At 36.7% G+C, this 24390-nt stretch overlaps 1 protein-coding gene across 6 annotated transcripts in view; it reads left to right on the forward strand.

The window, feature by feature from the left end:
* Garem1 (GRB2 associated regulator of MAPK1 subtype 1) overlaps nt 1-24390 on the forward strand; it is a 150778-nt gene that overhangs the window by 580 nt on the left and 125808 nt on the right. The window contains exons 1-2 of one of the 6 annotated variants that reach the window (XM_048806385.1): nt 6088-6255; nt 6435-6690. The exons of 1 other annotated variant lie outside the window; for it this stretch is intronic. Coding sequence is in view for 2 of the 5 variants with exons in the window: in XM_048806382.1 (XP_048662339.1) it covers nt 6141-6255 (115 nt within the window). In the remaining 3 variants the exon portion in view is untranslated. Of the gene's footprint in view, nt 1-6079; nt 6256-6326; nt 6691-9319; nt 10208-24390 lie in introns of those variants that run through there. 4 more of the 6 variants (XM_048806382.1, XM_048806383.1, XM_048806384.1 and 1 more) reach the window with 4 other exon arrangements.

Raw genomic sequence — 24390 nt, forward strand, 5'->3', positions numbered from 1 at the left:
AAAAAAAAAAAAAAAAAAAAAAAAGAAAGAAAAATATATGTATGTTTAATTACAAATTTATATATATATATATATATATATATACATCTCTGTGTTTTTAATCCATCTATGTGTATGAACTTAGGAATTTGTGATGTATAAATGATTTATATCTACCACAAGAAGATTTATTTTATCCCCTCCTTTACTTATTGGTTGCTTATTGGTAACTTCTTTTTCTGACAAGAAACTGGCTTTTGTTATCAAAAATCAATCAATCATAATTGGAGGAATCCATTTTTGGATTCTCTGTTCTATTCCCCTGATCTTAGGTCACTTATTCACCAGTACAACCCAGTCTTAAAATTAGAGAATACAGGTCCTCCAACTTTACTCAAATAGTTTGGCAATCCTAGTAACCTTGCTTTCCTCTGTACATATTAATAATAATTTTAAAAAACCCAAAATTGTGATTGCATTAAATCTGGAAATCATTTGGGAAGCATTGACATTTTAACGATAATGAGCTTCTAGTCCATACACATGCTGTGTCTTTTACATCTTTTGATTTCTTTCAAAGGTTTTGTCATTTTGAGCATACAGACTCAGTACATTAAAATTAGTTTCCAGTTATTTATGGCTAATATATAGAATCTGCTCAACTCTGGTGAATCATCTTTATATTCTTCAGCCTTGCAAATCTTGTTAGTTTTAGAAACTACATCGTAGATTCTGTAGGATTTTCTATGTGGATATTCATGTTCTTTGCAAATAGGAAGAATTTCTATTTCTTCTTTTCTAATCTGTAAGTTCTTGGTTTGTTTTTCTTGCCTTTATTGCAGTAGATAGAACTTCCAGAATTATTTTGTATAGGAATAGAAAGAATGGGTATCCTTGCCGCTTTCTTGAACTAAAGGGGAAATTTTTCATTCTTTTATCCCAAAGTAGAATGGTAACTCTGGTTTTTTGGCATATGACCTTCAGCGGATTAGAAAGTCTTCTTCTTTTCCCAGTTTGCTAAAAATTTTTATCATGAATGGATGTTGAATTTTGTGAAGTACTCTTTCTATATCCGTTGATACAGTCATTTGTGGAGTTTTGTGTTTTATTTTATTGATGTTGTTGATTATGTTAATTTATGTTTCAAATATTGAACCAAACTGAATTCCTGGAATAAACTCCCTTTGGAAGTGGTATATTACTACTAATATTTTGTTGAGGATTTTTTTTCCTCTAGGTTTATGAGGGATGTTACTCTAATTCTTTTTTCCTGTTCCTGCCTTTGGTTTTGGTATTATGGTAATGCTTGCCCCAGAGAATGAGTTAGGAATTATCCCTTTCTCTTATATTTTCCAGAAGAGATTGAATGGAATAGTGTTATTTCTTCTTTCAACATTTGGTAGCCTATGCCAATGAAACTGTCTGGGCTTTGGGAGTTCTCTTTTAAGGGAAGGGTTTCTAACTATAAATTTAATTTTCTTAATAAAGGACTATTTAGATTATCTCCTCTTCAGTGAGTTTGGCAGTTTGTGATTTTGAAGAAATTGGTCCTTTTATCTGAATGATATAAATTGTTGGATTTATACATCTTGAGTTGTTCTCCCTATTGTTTCCTTTCCGTGTCTGTTGGATCTGTGGTGATATTGCTTCTGATATGGACAGTTTTTGTGATTTCTCTATTATTCTTTAGTTTGGCTAGAGATTTACCAATTTTACTGTCTTTTCAAATAGCTCATTTCAGATGTGATTGAGTTCTTCCTCTATTGTCTGTTTAATTTTGATTTCTCATTTCTGACTTCTTAAAACTTAAGAAGAAATTGTGCTCCGATTATTGTGCTTTTTTCTGATTGCTTGGGTTTGTTTTGCTTTTCTTTTTTCAGTTTCTTAAGGTAGAAGTTTAGATTGTTGATTTGAGCCCGTCTACTTTTAAGATACCAGCATTGAACATTATAAGTTTCCTTCAAATCACTCTTTTAGTAGCATCCTACATACATTGACAAGGCATTGCGATAGTTTTTGCTTTGAGCTATCATACAGATTTTGAAGAAATTAAGAGAAGAATGTTATTTTTAAATTACCCAAATATCTACCATTTCTGTTGTTCTTTTTTCATTCCTCCTATTCCCAGAAAGTTCTGCCTGTGGAATTTTCTCTAGTATTTCTTTTAGAGCAGATCTAATGGTGACAGATTTGGTGTTTTTTTTTTTTTTTCCTTAGTTTTTCTTCATCTTAGAATGTTTGGGGTTTACCTTTATTTTTCAGAGATATTTTCACTGGACATAGAATTCTGGGTTGATAGAGTTTTTCTTTTAGGACTTGAAAAATGTTGTTCTGCTCCTTTCTGGCCTCTGTAGGGTTTGGGGTAGCTGCCCAGCTGTTGCCACCACCACCACTGCACTGGATTGCTTGAAGCTTCTGATGTTCCACTTCCTCATATTCCTATCCTATTTCCTGTTCTGCCTGCTACTGCTTATTTCTTAGAATTCTCAGAATGCTGCTGCATGCATTCTATCCAGAATTTATAACAGCATTAGGTGGAGTCACAGGGTGGGTAGGCTATTCCTGGACAGGCTATGACTATCCTGAGAGTCGGAGCCAGACTGAGACCCCCTTGCTTTCAATATATTTGCTTGTTTGTTCAACCATAGTGTATACAGACCATGGGTTTATGGACCCATACTCCCGTGAGAAACAAAATTAGCAACCAGAATCCAGTATTTCTGTACAGGTCTTTTTCTTGTTAGCATTATTGTATCATGTCAGAAACACTGTTTTCAAGCTATTGTGCGTCTGCTCCTTCCACCCCTTTTGGTGTATTTGCGTAAGTCATTCATTTGTAATATATTTGTATTATGTTTATAATTTGCAATATAGTTAGATTCATTTGGTAAGACAGTGTGGTATTATAAAAGTTGGATTTCACAGCTTTAAGATACTTGGAAGCACCAGTATGGCCTAACATGATTCTTGGATCCCATTTTTGCATCTGGCAATATGCAAAGTTGTATTTCAATATCGTTTCTTCCACTTACCATCTTTGACCCTATGCATCAATAACTGTTATCTGTTCTTACTGCAGTACCAGAGTAGTAACATGTGAGCAATATTTTAGTTTTGGATTGGTGATTATTTCATGGCATTTGACATACAATATGCTTGATAACTTTAAAGGACAAGACTTTTAAAAATTCATATGACAGCCATTGTGTTTCATGATGTTAGAAATCAAGTTGTTACCATATCATGTACTTCAGTTTCATGTCATTGGATTGCCCATGACAAACCATGACTTCTAGTCTTTTTCGACTCTGTTAGCTAATCTCTATAGTGCAGAATGTGGGCAGGTATTTGTCTGGTTTCGCTGTCTTGCATGTAAAATCTAGACCAATAACAGTTAAAATAGAAGAATGTCATTCCTCTTCTGTTTTAGGAAGGGGTGAGCTGGAAAGGCTATTCATTTAGAATAAAGTTCACCTCTACTTGGGTCACTGCTTTTCAGTAGAGAAGTAAAAATGTCCTTGGTCAGCTTAGATTAAAATGTTATCAAAGACTTAAGCCAGAAACGCAGCTGGCTAACTGAAGTGCTCTCTGGCTTTTCTCACTTCCTATCTTCACAGCTTGAATTCACTTTTAAAGTTTGAAATATTCTGTTACGGGGTTGAAAAGTATCATGCCGGCAACAGAATTCCGAATGGCCTGCCGCCCTTCCTTTGAGGTGACTCTGTGGCTGTAGCTGAAGAAAGGATTTGTTTGGCTGGAAAGATTCGGTCTTGACTATTGATCACAGTCCTTTTGGGGGGTGAACATCGTTGTCCAGAATGCTGAGGTTGTTTGTGAACTATTTATATATGATTCTCATGAGAGAAATAATCCTAAGAGGTAGCCCATTGGCTCCAAAACCACTAAATTGAGTTTGAATATCACTCAGATGACCTGTGAGGAATAAGTTTGTAATAACCAGTGTAGAATGATATGTAGTTTTATTAAGTTGATTGTTACCGATGTTAAAAAAAAAAAAAAAAAGTCTAGCATTGAATATAGATTTGAGTTGAGGGCATTTACTCTTTGATGGAGAGAGCAAAACTAATCTGGGCCGTAGATGAGAGATCCAAAACCAACTGTGTCCTTTTTACTCCACTAATAAAAGGAAGGCATCATTGCCGTCCTCATTTTAGAGTTTCTTTTTCCCTCGAGTGAAGAATCCGGGTCCATACACACATACACCACACACAGACACAAAACATAAAATTCATTCTATAAATGCTTTTTTTTTTTTTTCGATTTTAACCCAGAGTACACTTTAATTTTATTTTTTAAATGTGATTTATGAAGTATCTCTATTTCCACAGAGAAGGAAAATGAATGCCAAAGTCAAGGAAATAGTAGACAGGGTCAGGAGATGTGAAAGGTCTATAAATGCTTTTTAAAATGTAAATCTGGGCTGGGGGTGTGGCTCAGTGGTAGAATGCTTGCCTCACATGTATGAGGTCCTGGGTGTGTGGGTGGGTGGGTAGATAGATAAATAAATAGACAAAAAAATAAAAATGCAAATGCTTGCTAGGGCCTTGCAGATGATACAGAACAAGCCTGAGCTTAAATCAGAAAAGGAGAGTATAGGACCATCCAGGAAACCAAGGGCAAGAATGTAGCAAAGGACTGAAACCAGGAACCCAAAGGGTGGAGGATGGTTTGATTGCTCCTGCTGGGTCACCTGTCCTTCCTGAGTAATCCTCTAGGAGGTTGAAACATTTACTATAAATGTTGTGTCTGGAGTTTCCCTTGGAGGCGGAGTAGTGACACTTAATAGTGAAGGGTTAAACCTGACAGAACCCCCCAAAGCCATCTATTCTAATACCCTGTTTAAAATTCACCAGCTTATAATTAAAGCCTCTAATGGCCTGTGGCCTTCAGGAAGGTTACAAAATTTATCAAACTTGCAAATATAGTTTTCCAACCACTTTCATTTGCAAGCTGTCAGACTGTTTGAACAGATTTCCTCCAGGTGGCTGCTCTGAATCTCAGAGATCACTGCATTCCTAATAGCATTACATTTTCTAAAAGGGACGACTTCCTCCCCTCTTACATAATCCGTCACCATTTCTGTAACTCTGTGCGAAGTCCTCCCTCTGTGGTCATCACACTGGACCTTCTCTCTCCTGTTATGTGTTGGAACGTTTTGGCAACCTAAAAAATTCAACTTTCAATTTTAGAAAATATAGCTTTAATACAGCTGTAAATGATGTGGCATTTTTGAAAGGTCACATTTTTTTTTAATGGTTGGAAGGAAAATCGGAAATATTTGTGAGTCATTCTAGTTGTCTAAGTGAGTTCAATGCCAGTTTTCTCTCCCTCCAAGGTTAGATGCTTAATTTAAATACAGAGTACCACTTACCTCCATATGTCCATGTTTAATTTTTGCAGTGTGACAGAATACAGTGACACAGTCCCTTGGAGTAGGAAATTTTCATGTGTGCTTGTGGGTGGATTGTTGCTTCCACCAGCTTTTTTTCTGTTTGTGCCTCTGATAACAGTGGTGGTGTCCCAGGACCATAGCCACCTTTCCTATCACTGTTTCAGGATTGAGTTCCCAATTTCCATATCAAAGGATGTGGAAAACTCTTTTGTTTTCTCTGCAAATGTGTCATTATCAACAGAGTGACTTTGGACTAATATCTCACCTCTTTGAACTTGAGTTTTTCTCATCTATAAATTTTTTAGGGAAAGAGCTTATATAGCTGTTGACCTTTAAAAACTTCAGCACAGTTCCTGGAAAATCATCACTGCTCAGTAGGTGGGAGCCACTGTGAATGTTTAGTTAATGATGCACGTGTTTCCTGTGCAACATGGCTTCACCAGTGACAAACTCCTGTCCATTATTTTGCTATCTCCTTTGTTACTGTGGCTCTCCAGACTTGGAGCTCTCAGGGTAGGATGAGAGAAATAGAAATTTAGGAGTAAACAGAATAAATAAGGGTCAAACTCATTAGCTCTTCAGGTAATGTCAGATTGCTTGTGCTGATTAAATTGTGAAAACTCAAGAGTTAAAAGAGGACTTTCTTTTTTTTTTTTTTGTAATTGTATAAGGTTTTTTTTTATTGGTTGTTCAAAACATTACAAAGCTCTTGACATATCATATTTCATACATTAGATTCAAGTGGGTTATGAACTCCCATTTTTACCCCAAATACAGATTGCAGAATAAGAAAATGGCATTGGTACATTTGGAGACTCTAATACTGAAGTGGAAAAGAAATCGAAGGAACAAAAAACTACATGGTAAATTGAAGCATGGGCTGAAACTTATGTTGTCATGTATGTATTTTACCTTAGATCCTGGGATTCATATCTTAATGTCAATAAAAGAATATAGTGTTTAAGAACAGTAAAGCAATTCTGCTTTGCTCATTGTTGGCAGGCCTTTAATTGAACCTCTTGCTTTGTCTTTTCAACTCTAGAATTAAAGAAAACTGGAAAAGATCCATGGAGAAGCAGTAGAATTAATCAAAGCATTATGAAAATAAGGCTCTTAAGGAAATGGTGAAGGAGTTGTGAATCTTTAGTTTGAAGAGAAGTTTAAGAGGCTACTTAAGAACTGTCTTCAAATATGTGAGGGGCTATAATGAAAAGAATGTGAAGAATTGTTTTCTTTCTCACTAAGAACTGAAGAAACTTAGGTTAGATAAGAAAAAGTACTTCTTGCAAAAGAGAGAGGTATGTCATGTACAGACTGACTGTGTTGCTTGTCTTTGATGTTTGGTTGTGTTCCTAGAGGTGGACTACATGTCTTCCTGAGCAGTTGTTGACTTACAGTCTCTGCCACAAATTTAGCACTCAGCCTCAAAATTAGCACTTTATCATGTGTAGCTTTTATTTCTTGGATCTTTCATGCACGTTGTCTCTTTTTGGCATCTCGGACTCCCCTTTCTCTGTTACAAATCAATTGTACAGCAGTACAGAGACAACAGGAATTCTTGTGGCCACTAAGAGAGACTCTTTTAGACCTGATCCATTAGCAGACTACAGAGGGAGTTCGCCCTTCAGTGTTTATGAATACACTTGGAATCACTGTTTACTTCAGAGAACAGTACAGTCCATCTAAAAAGAGAAACACCTTCCTTGAGACATGTACACTGTTGGTGATGGGAAGTCTGTAGCAAATATTTGTGCCATAATGATAAAGTTTAGTCAATTGTCTAAACAAGCGCATTTATTCTCACAAAATATGTAAAATATATACTGCATATTTACAAATATATTTAAGTAGGAGCTGCTATGTTAACATATTTTTAAAAGCTAAGTATATGGAAAACGCTAAGCACATTTATAATGGAATATGTAAGTGAGTGATAATGAGTTAATATAAAAATAGTGGCGAGGAGGGGCCAAGTGATGGTGTCGTGGACCCTTTACTGCATCACAGACACTAAATTGGGACTGGTACAGAATTTTAAGTGCCTTTTTCTTGGGCCTTGCTGCTGTGATCTTTCTTTAGAACAGTTCTGATAGACCCTTTGCAGGGCTGGCCTCTGTGGATGTTGTCTGTGCCAAATTACAACCCAGAACAAGAGAGTGTTCTGTTGTAGTTACTGAGAATAGTGCTTAATAAGTACTGTTTGACAACATGCTGAATTAAGAGAATGTTATAAGGATGTTTCACAAAGGAAAGTGGGTGAAACATCTGATGTTCACAAGTTCTATTTATATGTAAGTTGATAGCAATAGAAAGCCCCGTGCTGAAAGCTTTATTTTTAAAATTTTGTTCAACACATATGAATATGTATGCTAAGAGAAAATGATTTCATCTAGTTCCAAATATATACAATAACTCAAATATAGCTAATGCTATTTTTAGAATTCAGATTTTTGGCCTCATTTGTGTGAAATGTATCGGACTCTGGTAAATTGATTTGTGTTGACCAAACTCATGCAGTACTGATTAGGACACATCTGTGGTTTCTTCCTTCTTCTGTCTGTGACATTCATTCTACTGTTTATCTTGGTTTCTAATCCTAAGTAGCTATGGTTTCCTTCCTATGAATGGAATCCCAAGTGGAAATTATACAGTATTCTTGTATTCATGTTTCTGTGTATATGTTAGTAAAGTTCAGTGAGATTTAATGTCCAAAGGGAGAAATAACCATCAAAAATTTGTGTAATACTTCCATTTGTATTTCAGTGTCACAAGTTAAGCATTTATCTTGAATTTAGTTCACAATAGATTTTTTTATATTTATTTTTTAGTTGTAAGTGGACACAATATCTGTATTTCATTTTTATGTGATGTTGAGGTTTTAACCCAGTGCCTCACGTGCTAGGTGAACACTCTACTACTGACCCACAACCCTGGCCCCCCATAATAGATTTTACTATATGAAAATATTCCTATGGGACATTCAAACCTAGTTCCATTTTTTTATAGACAATCTACGATCTTTGGTCATGTACAACATGTTTGAAACAATAAACTTTTGTGTGTTCAAGTATAAAATATTATAACCTGTGGGTTCCCCCCACCCCAGTTTGACTTCTTCCTTAGATATGCTTTGGAGGAAACATAATATTTATATGGTCCTTAATGTTCCTTGCAACTCAAAATATTCTGTGCTTCACTGACAGTAAGCTTGTGTGAAAGGTATAGTCTCTGAATATACAAGTAGCAATCTGTGTTACACAGTGATAATATACTTGTGACCTTATTTTGAAGAGATGTTGGTATTTTGTCACTGGCAGTAGAGCCTAAGAAAAATCTGACTGCATAGTCAAATAGTCGCATTTTTCTTTCTTTTCCTTACTTTGTCACTGGTGCAGTTCTATCAAACATAAAAAATGCCAGAGTCACAAAAAGAGGAGGTAAGAAGAACAATCAACTTGTAGCTAATTTTCACTACTGAGAAAAAGGTATTAGTGTAAACTAATACCTCTCTTCTCTTTTATCAATAACTGGCATCTGTGCACCATTTATGGTTCACAGAATGCACTCACCATCATTCTCATTTGATCCTCTGACACCTTATAAAAGAGGTATTGTTCTCACATTTCAGATTAGAAAATGCCTCCAAAATCTCATGACTTAATTGGGAGCACACAGCTAGTGTCAGACTGGATTCACACTCAGCTCTCAGGCTTCTAAACCACCAGACTGTCCAGTGTCTCCTGGTATGCTCCTGGGTTTCACTCGTAGTAGCTTTGATTCTCCATTGAGATATAGAACTTGGGTAAACTGTGTATGTGCTTGTATGAAATCTGAGCATCCCATTTAGTTTATAGAACAGGCAGTTTTTTTTTTCTTCTCAGGTGGAATAATGTTTGGGACCAAGAAGCAGGAAGCTGGGTTTTATTCTTGCTGTTGACCAGGAAATGATCGAGAACTTTGTATTTCCTTGATGATCAAGTGGAAGCAGTTAGACTATAGGCTCTTCGAGCAGCCTTCTTGTTCTAAAATTCTATGATTCCAAATTTAATGATTATTCCTCTACTTGCTTTAACAAACTTCCACCACATATCATGAGCCCAAATCTTGACATAAAATTTCTTCTATCTATCTAAGGCAGGAATTCATACCCTCTGAGTTTTGAATAGTGTAATAATGAAATCTCTTTGCAGTAGCTCCCCAAAACCTTTTTCCCCACCCAATTCTGTCCTCTAAGAAATAGACATGGGTGAAGAAGCTCTTATCCTGAGCTTGAAGAATAGACAATGATAGAGCAGTGCCAGTAACACAGTTCAGTGAACATCCACTGAGCATCAATATAAAGTACTTGTGCTGTTGAGACCTTGAGCAGCCAGCTTAATGTGGAAGGCCCACCCACAAATAGGAAATGTCACTCCAGTTACAAGGACACTGGGGCGATGTTCCCAGAGTGCCAAGAGAGGAAGGAGAAGGAAGTAGTTCCATCTGTGGCAGGGAAGATGGAAGGGCATGTATCAGCAGAGGCTTCACTGAGAGTGAGATTTACCAGCTGCGGAAAAGATCATTTTAGGCAGAAGGAGGCATGTAGAGAAGATCCAAGAACTGACAGAGATACCTTCAGAGAACCTCAGGTAGCTCTGTTTGTACTGGAGGAGAATGCCATGCAGGACGGGTAACTTGTGTCCAGCTCAGGAGTGCTGTAGGCACTGGGGTGACTTTTTTAAGAAGGCAAGGAAGAACAGATCCCTTCCAGAGATGACAGAGATTCTGGAATTTCCCTATGGGCAACAAGAGGATGAAGGACATTCCAGGCAACAGGTAAATGTGGGAAAAACCCTGGGGACCTGAATTAGCGGCAGCCTTTATCTCTGGGTCCTTCTCTGCCCCTGATTTCCCTCATATTTTATCAGTGTAATTGCTGTGGCCAGATCTTGGAGGATTCACCCTGCATCCTGTGGAATTTAGGCATTTTTTTCCCTGAGCAGCAAAGAATCATCCAGGGTTTCCAAGCAGAGAAATAATGTGAGCAGATTTGCATTTGGAAGATTTCAGCAGTAGCAGAATGGAAGCTAGGTTAAAGGGGTGCCAGGGCCTATTTTAAGCCAAGGGACATGAAGGGACTATAGAAGGGACATGAAGAAGGGACTGTAGCTGAGAGGTACTGCGTTAGAAGAATGATAAATCCTATTGGCTAAGACTTAGTGACCATGATGAACAGGTGCCTCGTCCAAGTGCTTAATGTCCACAAAGTCTTTAATCCTCACTACAACCTATGAACTAGACACTGCTATTATTAGCGTCTGCATCCTACAGATGAGGGAACTTAGGCACAGAGAAGTTAAGTAGCTTACTGAAGCAATGGGCCCTATGCTGGATAACAGTATGTAACTTTACAGCTGTTATCAGGACAAACCAATGAATGGTGAAGTTCATTCATTGCATATAGTTTCAGTGACCCTTTCATAATTGCTTCTATGTGAAGGTCCCTGGGTGGAACTTTATTATATATTCATTTTATATCTCCCCAGAAGTATTTACACACATTTCTCTAAAATAGGTACATGCAGCACAAATACAGGGGAGGGAGGTCCACCCTCATCCTGAGGGGGAACAGTCTGAGAAGCCTGAGGCTGGATTCTCTGCCATGAAAATTCTCTGCCAGAGCAAAAAGCGTTCATGTTTATGAAAACAGTGTTGCCAAGTACCATATAGCTCTCTTGCACCCAGCTTTGGAGTCTATTCTTTCCAAGTTAAATGGGAATGTTCTTCACAAACCCAGCAGGTCTGTGGTTTCCTGACAGTCACTTGTATGGAAAAAAAGTACTAAAAGGAGAAACCTGGGCCCCCACAAGCAGGTTGGGAGGTTTAGTTCCAGACAGAAAGGCAGATCAGGGTAGGAACGTGGATTCCAAAGAATAGTAGGTGTCCAGCTGCAGGTTATACAGTCCACCAGGGAGGTGGGAGGTGGGAGAGTGTAAAAGGTTGTGTCCATTGGCTCAATACAGGGGTGGCTAGCACTTTTCCAAATTTTAAATATTCATTGGGCCTAAATACTTAATTTGGGGTGGAAAAAGACTCTCCTTTTTCTTTCCCTTTTTCATTCTAGGGTCGAAAAGTACAGAGGAGCATAGCAAAGAAGTTTTGAGACATAAGCATGATATATAGAATAATAATTTTGAAACTATGTAAAAAGCTATGGAATTATGTGCTATTAACTCATAAAAGCCAAGTGAAATTGTTGAAAAATATTTCAGATTTTATTTTTAAATACGGATAATGGATTTTGGCTTCATTAATCTCTTAATTAAATTTATCTCATGGTATGATTATTTGTCTCCAGAGTCTTAAGTGAAGTATGTTCTTTGCCTAGTGATGGGGTTAGTGAAAAACATTACTCTTGCTGGACTCTTCCTTTGACTCACCTTAGACAGGATAACAACTGTTTTATATTATAATATCTCCAAGTTTAAACTGATTTTGATTGCTTTATACTCATAAAGTCTCTTTGAAAGTTCTTACATAAACACAGAATTTTACCCATAATACTCTTAAATTCTGTATTTATTCCATAGTTGAATGACTGGCTTCTTTCCTGGATTAACATCTATGATAGGCAGAATTCTGGGATAGCCACCTGTTCTCTGTCCTCTGGTGTTATGCCACATTATGTTGTATATATGGTAAAGGGGATTTTACGGATGTAATTATGGTCCCTAGTTAGTTGATGTTAAGGTAGGAGGTGTCTTAGTTTGGGCTGCTATAACAAAGTACCATAGACTAGGTAGATTATAAAACAGAAAATTTATTTCTCACAGTTCTGGAGGCTGGAAATCTGAGATAAAGTTGCCAGTATGGTTGGATCCTAGGGACGATGCTCTTCATGGTTGCAGACTGCTGACCTCTCCTTGTATCCTGTGTAACATTGAAGGAAAGAGATGGAGACTTCTTGCTAGCTATTAATCAGATACTGCTTTCCATTCCTATAGGCCACTCTCAGGTCCTTGCTCTGTAGCCCCCTCCTCATCGCAGCAACAGATGAACTGTCTCATGTCAGATTCCTCTAATGCTCTGAATATTTCCAACATCCTCTTCTTTTTAGAATTTTAGAAAGAAATGTTTTACTTTCCAGTTCTATTTGGAAAAGGTGCACCTTACTTAACTGAAACCCTTTGTAGTTATTTTTAGCTGTCATATCTTTATAGACTTGTCTGTAAATTTGATCTGATTCTTTGCTTATGGCCATAGTTTTAATATAGTGGGATTTTCATGTTGAAATTCTCAATTGTATTTTGAAGTTATAGAGAGTTACCTGGTGCTGCTCTCAGGGCAAACCACCTGGAAAAAAAGTTCTACTCTTGTTCAGCATCTGCATTTTAAAAACTGTTATGTGTACAGAGACTATTAAAATTCATTGGCTTCGTATATTGATTCTGGAAGCATCATTAGATTTTCAACGTTTTGGTCTAAGAATGAGTCTTGTTTCTTTTAAATTGTGTCTGGTTTTCAAGGCTAGACAGTACTTTTGGAAATCCACATAATATGAAAAGATTCTAAAACCTGTCAAACACCTAATTCAAACATTTTTCTTAAGACCATATCTCTGGTGTAACTTCTGTGGCAGTGAATTATATTTCTTAATATAATTCTTTCATATTTTATATTTTGTCACATAATAAAATTCCAAGGGGGCTTAAGCCAAATTTAAAACAAAATGGCCCTGCAGATCTCTTTAAGTTTGGTCTGTGGCTTGATTTATACTCTTGAAATGAAAGTAGGTTTTACACAGTATTTACAACTGATGGGAATCACCCCTTGATTTTATTAGTTGAAGTGAAACATAAAGTGTGAATCATTGCACTTTAGTAGCAATGGGTAAAAGAACTGTGTGGTGTTCTCAGCCAGGCTAATATAAGGGGAAGGGAACTGATGGAGAAGTAAATAAAGCCAGAGTCCCATTTGTGGGGCGCCTTCTCTCCACATGTACTGTGTTGAATCCCTTATCTTTATTCTCATTCCGTCATCCCAACTTCTTTACTGGGTTCAAAGAAGTCAAGTAATTTGCCCACGGCTGTGCAGTTAATAAATATTAAAACCGCAATTTAAATCTGGCTGCAAACCCAAGGCAACCTCCCAGCCTACCCTGTGGAGTTATCAGGTGTTCATTTAAACTATTAGAGGCAGAGAGTTGGAGGCAGGGAAAAGGGAAATCTTGAAATGTGCCTGTTGATTCTCCTTTACTGGTGGAGCTAGAGCTGAGCCCTGCCTGCTGCTGTGGGTCTCATGCTGTGTGTGTGCTCACACAGCCTGGTAAATGCCCATGTCACACAAACCTAACACCAAGCTAACATTCACCATCCAGCATGGAGGGAGAGTAGACCGGATGCATCAGACTTACTGAAAGAGGAATATCTGTCCACTGTAACATAATGGATTTTCCTATATAAATCTTAGCCTCCTCCCTCACCTGCCAGAAATATTCCATGGTATGAGCTGGGCACTGTGCTAGGAAATTTAGTGTGTTTTGCATGTTGGTAGAAATATTAGAACTACTATTGCTCACCTGTTTTTCTAAAAAATTGCTTGGTGTAGAATTCCTAATCTTTTAAATATTAGGTACGGTTCAATATTTCAAGCATAAAATTTCAGATTTGACTTAAGTAGACATACTTCTATTTCACACATCAGAATTCAATTAGGTATAGTTCCTGGTAAATCCTAATGTTGAAAAAGGAGTCCTTTGTCCAAGGGTTTATTTAAAAAGGAGATAATAATATATCTCTAATCTTTTTTCTCTTTTGTTTTATACATTCTTTTTTGCTTAGATTTCACAATGAAGTTCTTAGAGACCACGTTACTGTTTAATGCTTTATCTAAATTAATTTTCATTCCTTCTTGCTGGGATATCACAATAAATATTTAAAAATTGTAAACACAATTCTTTCATTAGTTTAGAACTCAAGTCTTTGGGCCTTTGAATATAGTATTCATCTAAAAATAGGACCTTAGACAATGTAGATTTGTTGAAAATACTCTGCTTGGGATTGGGAGTATGGCTCAGTGTTAAGTGGTGGACTAGTATGTGTAAGGCCCTGGGTTCAATCCTTAGCACTGCACACATGCACATGTACACACACACACACACACACACACACACACACACACGGTCCCTCTTCTTTCCCTGAGAGGCTTAAATTTTGAATAAGTTCTGAGTCCTTAATTTACATTTAGATTTATTTGATATGAATGTTCACTAGTTAATACACAAGATGGTTCATGTAGAAAACATTTTTTTACACACCTAACATGTTGCTCAACTGTCCTATGAAGTACAGATAGAACAGAAAAAGGGGTAATGTTGGAGCTAAGGAGCTAATGGTCTAGGTGGGAAGACAGGGATGATCCTGTTTGTTTCATAACTATGCATTCAAAGTAAAGATAGGTCTAAGAAGACTTAAATGCTTTCTTAGCATATATTTTATTTTCCTAAATGTGTGTGTGGTAAAGGAACTGGAAGTTACTTTTTGATTAGTCAGTATACCATCAAGGCAGATGGATAGCTTAACTTAATCAGAATTTTTTTTTTTTTTTTTAAAATAACAATATCCTGGGGACCAAGGCAAAAACCTTCCTGATTTTGTTGGCATATTATTATAGATTCTACTTCAAAGAATTAAATTTCTTTCTTTTAAATTCTTGCACATTTTCAGAAAACAGGATTGTCTTAGTAATGGGGCTACACTCGAATTTCTGGGCTATAGGTTCGTGGCCAAAATAAGATACAAGGGGAGCTGAAAGTTAAGTTACTGGCTACTTGGTCTTGTTCATGGTCAAATGGATATACAACCTGAAGCCTATAGACTGGATTTTTGTCTTCTATGGTACTCACTATGTGGGGAAGTTATCACTGAGGTATTTCACGCTGATGTAAATTCTTCTGTTGGTGATAAATTCTAGAAGATATGTTTTATATATTCTTCACTTTTTAGAGTTTTATTAAATGTGAATCAGAATATGTTGGTGATTTTTAGGATAGCTTTCCAGTCTTTATGAAATAAACTTGGATTAGTAAGCATAACGCAGCTTCTACAATCATGAACTAGTTAGGAAGTTTGAAAGAATCTATCAGAAGCATAATGATGAATGCTATAAACCCTGTAGACTTTTTGAAATAAAAAAAAAAATCCAGACATAGTTCAAATTTTACAATCCAGGCTGAGATAGTACTTTATTAGGTGAGCATCTTTACAAAAATTGGCTTAAAAAACTAAAACAAGACAAAACTCTCATGTTTTGAAGACAGTTTATATATTTTGATTAAGTATGCAGGCACTGTAATCCTTAAGCTTTATTTAGATGTTCCTAAGTATCCGTTTAGGCTGTGTTTTATCTGCAAGTCACAGAAACCCAAAGACAAAATTCATATAGGAGATCTGAAGTTGGTATGGTGCCCAAGATAGCAGAGACACATTTTTTTTTTCAATTATTGTGACATAATATCCTTAATTCTAGTCCTTGGTTCCTCTTGGTCTGAGATGATTGTTTCTATTGTAGTAATCGTATCTTCATTCCGTCTTTCAGGAAGAATAACGAGGTAAAAGAAAGGCACATCCTCTACAAAGATACATCTGTGTTTCCACTTACATTCAGCCTTGTATTGGAGATTCTAAGTAGGAGTACTGGCAAGAAAAAGAAAAATATATATAGTACCCAAATTGGAAAGGGGGTTATAAAACTATCTCTGTTCATAGATGACATGTACTTCTATGCAGAAAATTCTAAGGAACACATTTTTAAAAAAGCTATTAGAACATATTTAGCAAAGCTGAAGGATATAAGTATTCAAAAAAGAATTGTATTTCTGTACATTAGAAACAAACATTCCAAAAATGGACAATATATTCCAAATATAAGTACAAGTCTTATGTATGGAACACTACAAAACATCTTTGAGCTAAATAAGGTCCAAATAAATGACAAGACATCTCATGTTCATAGATCAGAAGAGTTAACACTGTAAGATCATAACTTCCCCACATTAATCTACAAATTGAACACAACCACATGAAAAGATGCTCCCCATCACTAAGCATTATCCAAAGTACATGTATGAAAACATGAATTGGCATGAACATACTCTATATACAAAAAGAGATATGAAAATTGTGCTATATATGTGAATAAGAATTGTAATGCATTCTGCTGTCCTGTATTTAAAAAATAAAATCAATTAAAAAAAAAGAAAAAGAAAAACCCAAATTGGAATCACAAATCATCAGATTGTAATTTCACCCCTGTAACTAAAAAGTAATTTTTCACTCCTATAACTAAACACATGGACAATACGTGATGAGTATGTGGAGAAAGTGGAATATTCATTCATCACTGATGGGAATGTAAAATCATGCAGCCATTTTGGAAAAAAAGACTGACAATTCCTTGAAAAGCTAAATTAATTGATTGGCTGATTAATTATAATACTGGAGACATAGCATTCTACCTCTCAGCTTCATCCCTATCTCCATTTAAAATTGTATTTAAGACAGTGTCTCTCTAAGTTGGCTGGGTAGGCCTTGAACTTGTGATCTTCCTACCTCAGCCTCTTGAGTTGCTGAGATTACAGGGGCACTCCTAGTGAACAAGGGTACTCCACTAGTGAACTTGTGATCAGGGGACTGGTGAACTTGTGATCCTCCATCTCCTACCTCCTACCTCAGCCTCTGAGTTGCTGATATTACAGGGGTACTCTACTAGGCCCAGCTGAAAAGTTACTATATGACCAAGCAGTTTCACCACTAGGTATATATCCAAACAGTATAAAAACATGTCCATGCAGAGGCTTGTATACAATGTTCACAGCAGCATTATTCAGTAACTATCAGATATGAATGGTCCAATTGTTTATCATCTGATGAATGGATAAACAAAATGTGGTAGGTCCATATAATTGAATATTTTTTAGCCATAGAAAGGAATGAAGTACTGATATGTGCTACATCATAGATGAACCTTGTAAACATTATGCCAAGTGAAAGAAGCCAGACACAAAAGGCCCACGTGTTTTATAATTCCATTTATTTTTTTTTTAAAGAGAGAGAGAGAATTTATTTATTTATTTTTTAGTTTTCGGCGGACACAACATCTTTGTTTGTATGTGGTGCTGAGGATCGAACCCGGGCCGCACGTATGCCAGGCGAGCGCACTACCGCTTGAGCCACATCCCCAGCCCCTTATAATTCCATTTATACAAATTGTCCAGAAGAGGCAAAGTTATAGACCTAGAAAGTAGATTTATGGTTGCCAAAATCTGGGTTGAGATTATGAAATGATTGTTAATAGGGATATGGTTTCTTTTTGGGGTGATACATAGTAGTGATCAAAATTAGATTATAGTTTCTTTTGCTGAGAAGAAGCTTTTTAGTTTGAATCCATCCCATTTATTGATTCTTGGTTTTAATTCTTGTGCTATAGGAGTCCTTTTTAAAAAATATTTTTATTAGTAGTTGATGGACCTTTATTTTATTTATTTATTTATATGCGGTGCTGAGAATCAAACCCAGTGCCACACACATGCTAGGCAAGCGCTCTACCACTGAGCCCAAACCCAGCCCCTATAGGAGTCTTATTAAGGAAGTTGGGGCCTAATCCGACATGACGAAATTTGGGCCTACTTTTTCCTCCATTAAGCGCAAGGTCTCTGGTTTAATTCCTAGGTGTTTGATGCACTTTGAGTTGAATTTTGTGCATGGTGAGAGATGGGGGTTTAATTTCATTTTGTTACATGTGGATTTCCAGTTTTCCCCGTAACATTTGTTGAAGAGGCTATCTTTTCTCCACTGTATGTTTTTGGCACCTTTGTCTAATATAACTATAGTTATGTGAGTTAGACTCTATGTCCTCTATTCTGTACCATTGGTCTACAGGTCTATCTTGGTGCCAATACCATGCATGTTTTTGTTACTGTTGCTCTATAGTATAGTTTAAGGTCTGGAATAGTAATGCCACCAGCTTCACTCTTCTTGCTAAGGTTTGCTTTGGCTATTCTGGGTCTCTTATTTTTCCAGATAAATTTCATGATTGCTTTTTCTATTTCTGTAAGGAATGTCATTGGGATTTTGATTGGGATTGCATTGAATCTGTATAATGCTTTTGGTAGTATGGTCATTTTGACAATATTAATTCTGCCTATCCAAGAACAAGAGAGATATTTCCATCTTCTAAGGTCTTCTTTAATTTCTTTCTTTAGCATTCTATAGTTTTCATTGTAGAGGTCTTTCACCTCTTTCATTAAGTTATTCCCAAGTTTGTTTGTTTGTTTGTCGGTTGGTTGGTTTTTGAGGCTATTGTAAATGAGGTAGTTTTCCTAGTTTCTCTTTCAGCGGATTTGTCACTGATGAACAGAAATGTCTTTGATTTATGGGTGTTGGTTTTATATCCAGCTACTTTGCTGAATTCATTTATTAGTTCTAGGAGATTTCCAGTGGAATGTTTTGGGTCTTTATTAGGTAGAGAATCATATTGTCTGCAAATAGTGATAATTTGAGTTCTTCTTTTCCTATCTGTGTCCCTTTTATTTCTTTTGTCTGTCTAATTGCTCTGGCTAGAGGTTCAACAACGATGTTAAATAGAAGTGGTGAAAGAGGGCATTCATGTCCTGTTCCAGATTTTAGAGGGAATGCTTTCAAATTTTCTCTTTAGAATGATATTGGCCTGAGGCTTAGCATAGATAGCTTTTACAATGTTGAGGTATGTTCCTGTTATCCCTAGTTTTTCTAGCATTTTGAACATGAAGGGATGCTGTATTTTGTCAAATGCTTTCTCTGCGTGTATTGAGATGATCATATGTTTTTTTTTATCTTTGAATCTATTCATGTGATGAATTACATTTATGTTGAACCAACCCTGCATCCCTGAGATGAACCCTACTTGATCATGGTGCACTATCTTTTTGATGTTTTTGTGTTTGATTTGCCAGAATTTTATTGAGAATTTTTGTATTTATGTTCATTAGAGATATTGGTCTGGAGTTTTCTTTCTTTGATGTGTCTTTGTCTGGTTTTGGAATCAGGATGATATTGGCCTCATAGAATATGTTTGGAAGTGTTCCCTCTTTTTCTATTTCATGAAATAGTTTGAGAAGTATTGATGTTAGTTCTTCTTTAAAAGGTGTTGTAGAATTCAGCTGTGTATCCATCCGGTTCTGAGCTTTTCTTGGTTGGTAGGCTTCTGATGGCATTCTCTATTTCCTTGCTTGAAATCGATCTGTTTAAATCAGGTATATCATCCTGATTTAGTTTGGGCATATCATATGCCTCTAGAAATTTGTTGATGCCTTCGATATTTTCTATTTTATTGGAGTACAAATTTTCAAAATAATTAACCATAAGTGAAGTGAATAGAGAGTCTACAGAATGGGAGCAAATCTTTCCCACTAGGACATCAGATAGAGCACTAATCTCTAGGATATATAAAGCACCCTAAAACCGTAAAACCGAAAAAAACAAATAAGCCAATCAATAAATGAGCCAAGAAACTGAACAGACACTTCTCAGAAGAGAATATACAATCAATCAATAAACATGAAAAAATGTTCAACATCTCTAGCAATTAGAGAAATGCAAATCGAAACTACTCTAAGATTTCATCTCACTCCAGTCCAGAATGGCAGCTATCAATAATACAAACAACCATAAGTGTTGGTGAGGGTGTGGGGAACACTCATACATTGCTGGTGGGACTGCAAATTGGTGCAGCCAATCTGGAAAGCAGTATAGAGATTTCTTGGAAAACTTGGAATGGAACCACCATTTGATCTGGCTATCCCACTCCTCAGTATATACCCAAAGGACTTAAAAACAGCATACTACAGGGACACAGCTACATCAGTGTTTATAGCAGCATAATCCACAATAGCTAAATTGTGGAACCAACCTAGATGCCCTTCAGTAGATAAATAGATAGGGAAACTTTGGTATACATACACAATGGAACATTATTCAACATTAAAAGAGAATAAAATCATGGCATTTGCAGGTAAATGGGTGGAGTTGGAGAATATAATGCCAAGTGAAGTAAGCCAATCCCAAAAAACCAAAGGCCAAATGTTTTTTTTTTTGTTTGTTTGTTTGTTTGTTTTTTTTGATATGAGGATGCTGACTCATAATGGCAGTGATGGGGGGCATGGGAGGATGGAGGAACTTTAGATAGAGCAAAGGGGAGGGAGGGGAAGAGAGGGGGGAAAGGGGTAGGAATGATGGTGGAATGAGTTAGGCATCATTACCCTAAGTACCTGTATGAAGGCACGAATAGTGTGAAAATGCTTTGTGTTACAATCAGTGACTTGAAAAATTGTGCTCTATATATTTAATATGAAATGAATTGCATTCTGCCATTGCATATAACAAATTAGAATAAATAGGTAATTTAATTTAAAGGAAGATGATTTAAAAAGCCTAAAAACACCTACATAGTGTTCTTGGATTTAAGTGAACTTTAATTTCTTCTGGTGGTTTAACCATGATTATGTGGGACCTGAATAGTGAGAAAATGATCATGCCCAGTTATCAGTATCAGTGGTGTATTGATACCAGGTAGGTGAATGATCCTAGTTTGGAAGGAGGAAAAAGAAAGTGTTTGACTCCCTTGAATGCTAATGTCTAATTGGAGAAACATTGTATATGTGCATAAAATGTCAAGTAGCACATGATAATTTAAAATTACCTAAAAATGACAATAAATGATACAAATTCAGCTGCCTGAGAATGTTAGGACCTGAGGTATTTGACGACAGTCATAGGAATAACACTTCTAGAGAGCTTACTGTGTGGCTCATACTTTGAAGCACCTGATCTGCATCATCTCTCACCTTTCTCAGAACAGGTACAAGAACTGAGTCATGCAGATATGTTTCCAGGTCCCTTGCTTTGAACACTGGTTGAGCTTTGAGATACCACTGAAATTTTAGAACATGCAGATTCCTGGGTCACACCCCCCTCTAATTCTGATTTCATTGGCCCATCTGAGGACCTGCCCTTGGAGTCTCTGGATGATTACAGTGAGCATGCAGCCCAGGTTCAGGACTGTCTTACTCGGGGCTTTAGGGTCCCCTCATCACAAGGGGTGATTGGCCCTAAGATAATCACATATGTTCTCATTTCTGGAAGTGATTGAAACAGGACAGCCACTAACCTCAGAGGTTCCATGGTTGACGGTAGTTGTTACCATTTTTCCAGAGCCCTTTCTGTGCCACAGGATAGATTCACAAAATGACATTGCCTAGCAATGGGCTGCACTGTTGGAGTGAATGAGTGTAGAAACGCAGGTGTGGGCACATCCTTGGAGGATCATTTGGATAGTGGAATTTTATTGGTGACTTTTAGGAAGCTAAAATTATTCATTGTATCTGCCCAGATTTGGGACACTAATTTTATTTTCTATGTAATTAATTTTTATTTATATATGACAGAAGAATGTATTATAATTCTTATTACATATATAGGACACAATTTTCATATCTCTGGTAGTATACACAGTATATTCACACCAGTTCGTGTCTTCATACCTGTACTTTGGATAATAATGATCATCACATTACACCATCATTAATTTACCCCATGCCCCCTCCTTTCCCATCCAACCCCTCTGCCCTATCTAGAGTTTGTCTATTCCTCCCATGCTCCCTCTTCCTATCCCACTATGAATCAGCCTCCTTATATCAAAGAAAACATTTTTCATTTGTTTTTGGGGGGATTGGATAACTTTACTTAGCATTATCTTCTCTAATTCCATCCACTTACCTGCAAATGCCATGATTTGATTCTCTTTTATTGCTGAGTATTATTCCATTGAGTATATATGCCACATTTTTTTTATCCATTCATCTATTGAAGGGCATCTAGGTTGGTTCCACAGTTTAGCTATTGTGAATTGTGCTGCTATAAACATTGATGTGGCTGGGGGGACACTAATTTTATTTTTTACATTCATGCTACCTGTCTTCAAAGCTTCAATTCTTTTTTTCTGATTTAATGACTTGGGGGAAGCTGTTATCAATTCACTGTGGATAAACAACACATGTGTTTGATTGATATCCATATCTTTTCCCTCTTCTTCAGTCCTACACATTCTTATAATACCTCAACCATTAGGCTAAAAGCAATTTATTCTTTTGTTCCTAGAGCTTTGGTTTCTTCATTTCCCATTGATTTCAAATTATTACCTGTGCTTCAGTGATTTACTGTACCCCCTTCCTTCCTGATCACTTTATAGTTTCTCCCTCTTAATAGTTAGTTGCCAGTTTGTTGTTTTCTTTCAGGATTCTCTTCCTCTTCTCTTACTTCCTCTTTGGAGTACCCTCCCACCTTTTCGAGGAAGACAGTGTGTTAGTATTCTGATTTTGTGATCACTCTTCCACTGTTCCATAACATGTTGCTACAGCCTCACCTTTCACCTCCTCTTCCCGCATGTCCTTTTGTAGTACCAAAGATCTCAGATTTTAGTCCTTTGAGAACAGAGAAATATTATCACAATGCTGCATTCTTTTCTTGTTTGTCTGGGAGACAGCATAACCACCTAAGGATCTCAAAAATTGACAATGTTTGAGGATGTTAATTAAATAGCATTTAATTCATATCCTTCACCTTATAGAATGAAATGCAAAACCTAAGCTACGTTTGCAAAGTGGAGGAAAGTTTGTATTTATGAAGACTATCTAGAATACCGTCTATAACAAAAGCTTTTGATCATTATAATTAGGAGACATTGCTGGTGCTGAAGTTTATGTGTATGGAAGTGTTAGTTCAGGTAGGCCAACTACTGGAATGAGAAAGGAAGGCTGCAGCGTGTCCCTGGCATAGTACACAGTGGAGGGTACCCCTTACATACAGTTCAGTATGTCATCAGGGCAGGGTTGGTGCATTGGTCCACCAAATATCATTAAGGAACCCAGACTGCTGGCAACTGTGCTATCTTTAGTTTGTTCCAAGGTGTTCCGGGGAATCAGTATGTAGCAATATTTAGCAATGCACAAAGGATAGCTTATGAGCTGCTTTATGGGTAAGGACAAGAAGTGGGAAATGTCATTTCTGCTCATACACCACTGACTAGAACTCATTGACTTGCCAATAGTAATTGCAAAGGCAGTTAGGCACTGTGGTCCACTGCATGCCTGGAAAGAAGAGGAAACTCGTTTGGGGATCTGTCCCTGCCATAGAAGGTACTTTTCAAAATGTTTAAGATGCAAGAGAAACCCAGTGTTTTGAGCATTTAACTGACCCAATTGATTTCCTTTCTACATGAGAGGGATTGTAAGGTCAAGGAAACACTGATAGTTTGTTGGGGTGAACTCAACTACTATGTATAACTATAAAGCTGTAATAAAATAAATAGGTAAATAATGACTAGAAATGGTTAAATTTGAGTTACATATGCATAAAGCATTTATCATTAAAATACTGGAAAATCAAAAAGAAAACTGGTCAGTAGTGTGTTAATGGGTTTAATAACAACATGTATTTAGTCATCTGAATATGCTTACACAGATGGACCATCCCTTATCTGAAATGTTTATGACCAGAAGTGTTTTGGGATTTCAGATTTTTAAAAATATTGGAATGTTTGCAATTACATTTTGGGGATAGAATCCAAGTCTAAGCCCAATTCATTTATATTTCATAAACACCTTATACATACACATGGCTTGAAGGTTTCCATTATACAGTATTTTTAGGGCAATTGCATTTTAACTGCAACTCTTACATGAGGTCAAGTGTGGAATTTTCCATGGTGGCATCATGTTGGCACTCAAAATTTTGGGGGGTTTTGGGTCATTTCTATGTTTTGGAATAGGGATATTTAACCTGTAGTTCATCTTTATTTTGAAAATGTTTTTAAACATTTAATAGAAACTTGGATCCTACTGTGACAAGTGTTATATAACTACTTCAACTGATTCGAAGCCATCCTAGGTAATTCATACATAAAGACTCTGTAGTCTATTCAGTAAT

Source organism: Marmota marmota, unplaced genomic scaffold (assembly GCF_001458135.2).
Source record: "Marmota marmota marmota unplaced genomic scaffold, marMar, whole genome shotgun sequence".
Taxonomy (NCBI): domain Eukaryota; kingdom Metazoa; phylum Chordata; class Mammalia; order Rodentia; family Sciuridae; genus Marmota; species Marmota marmota.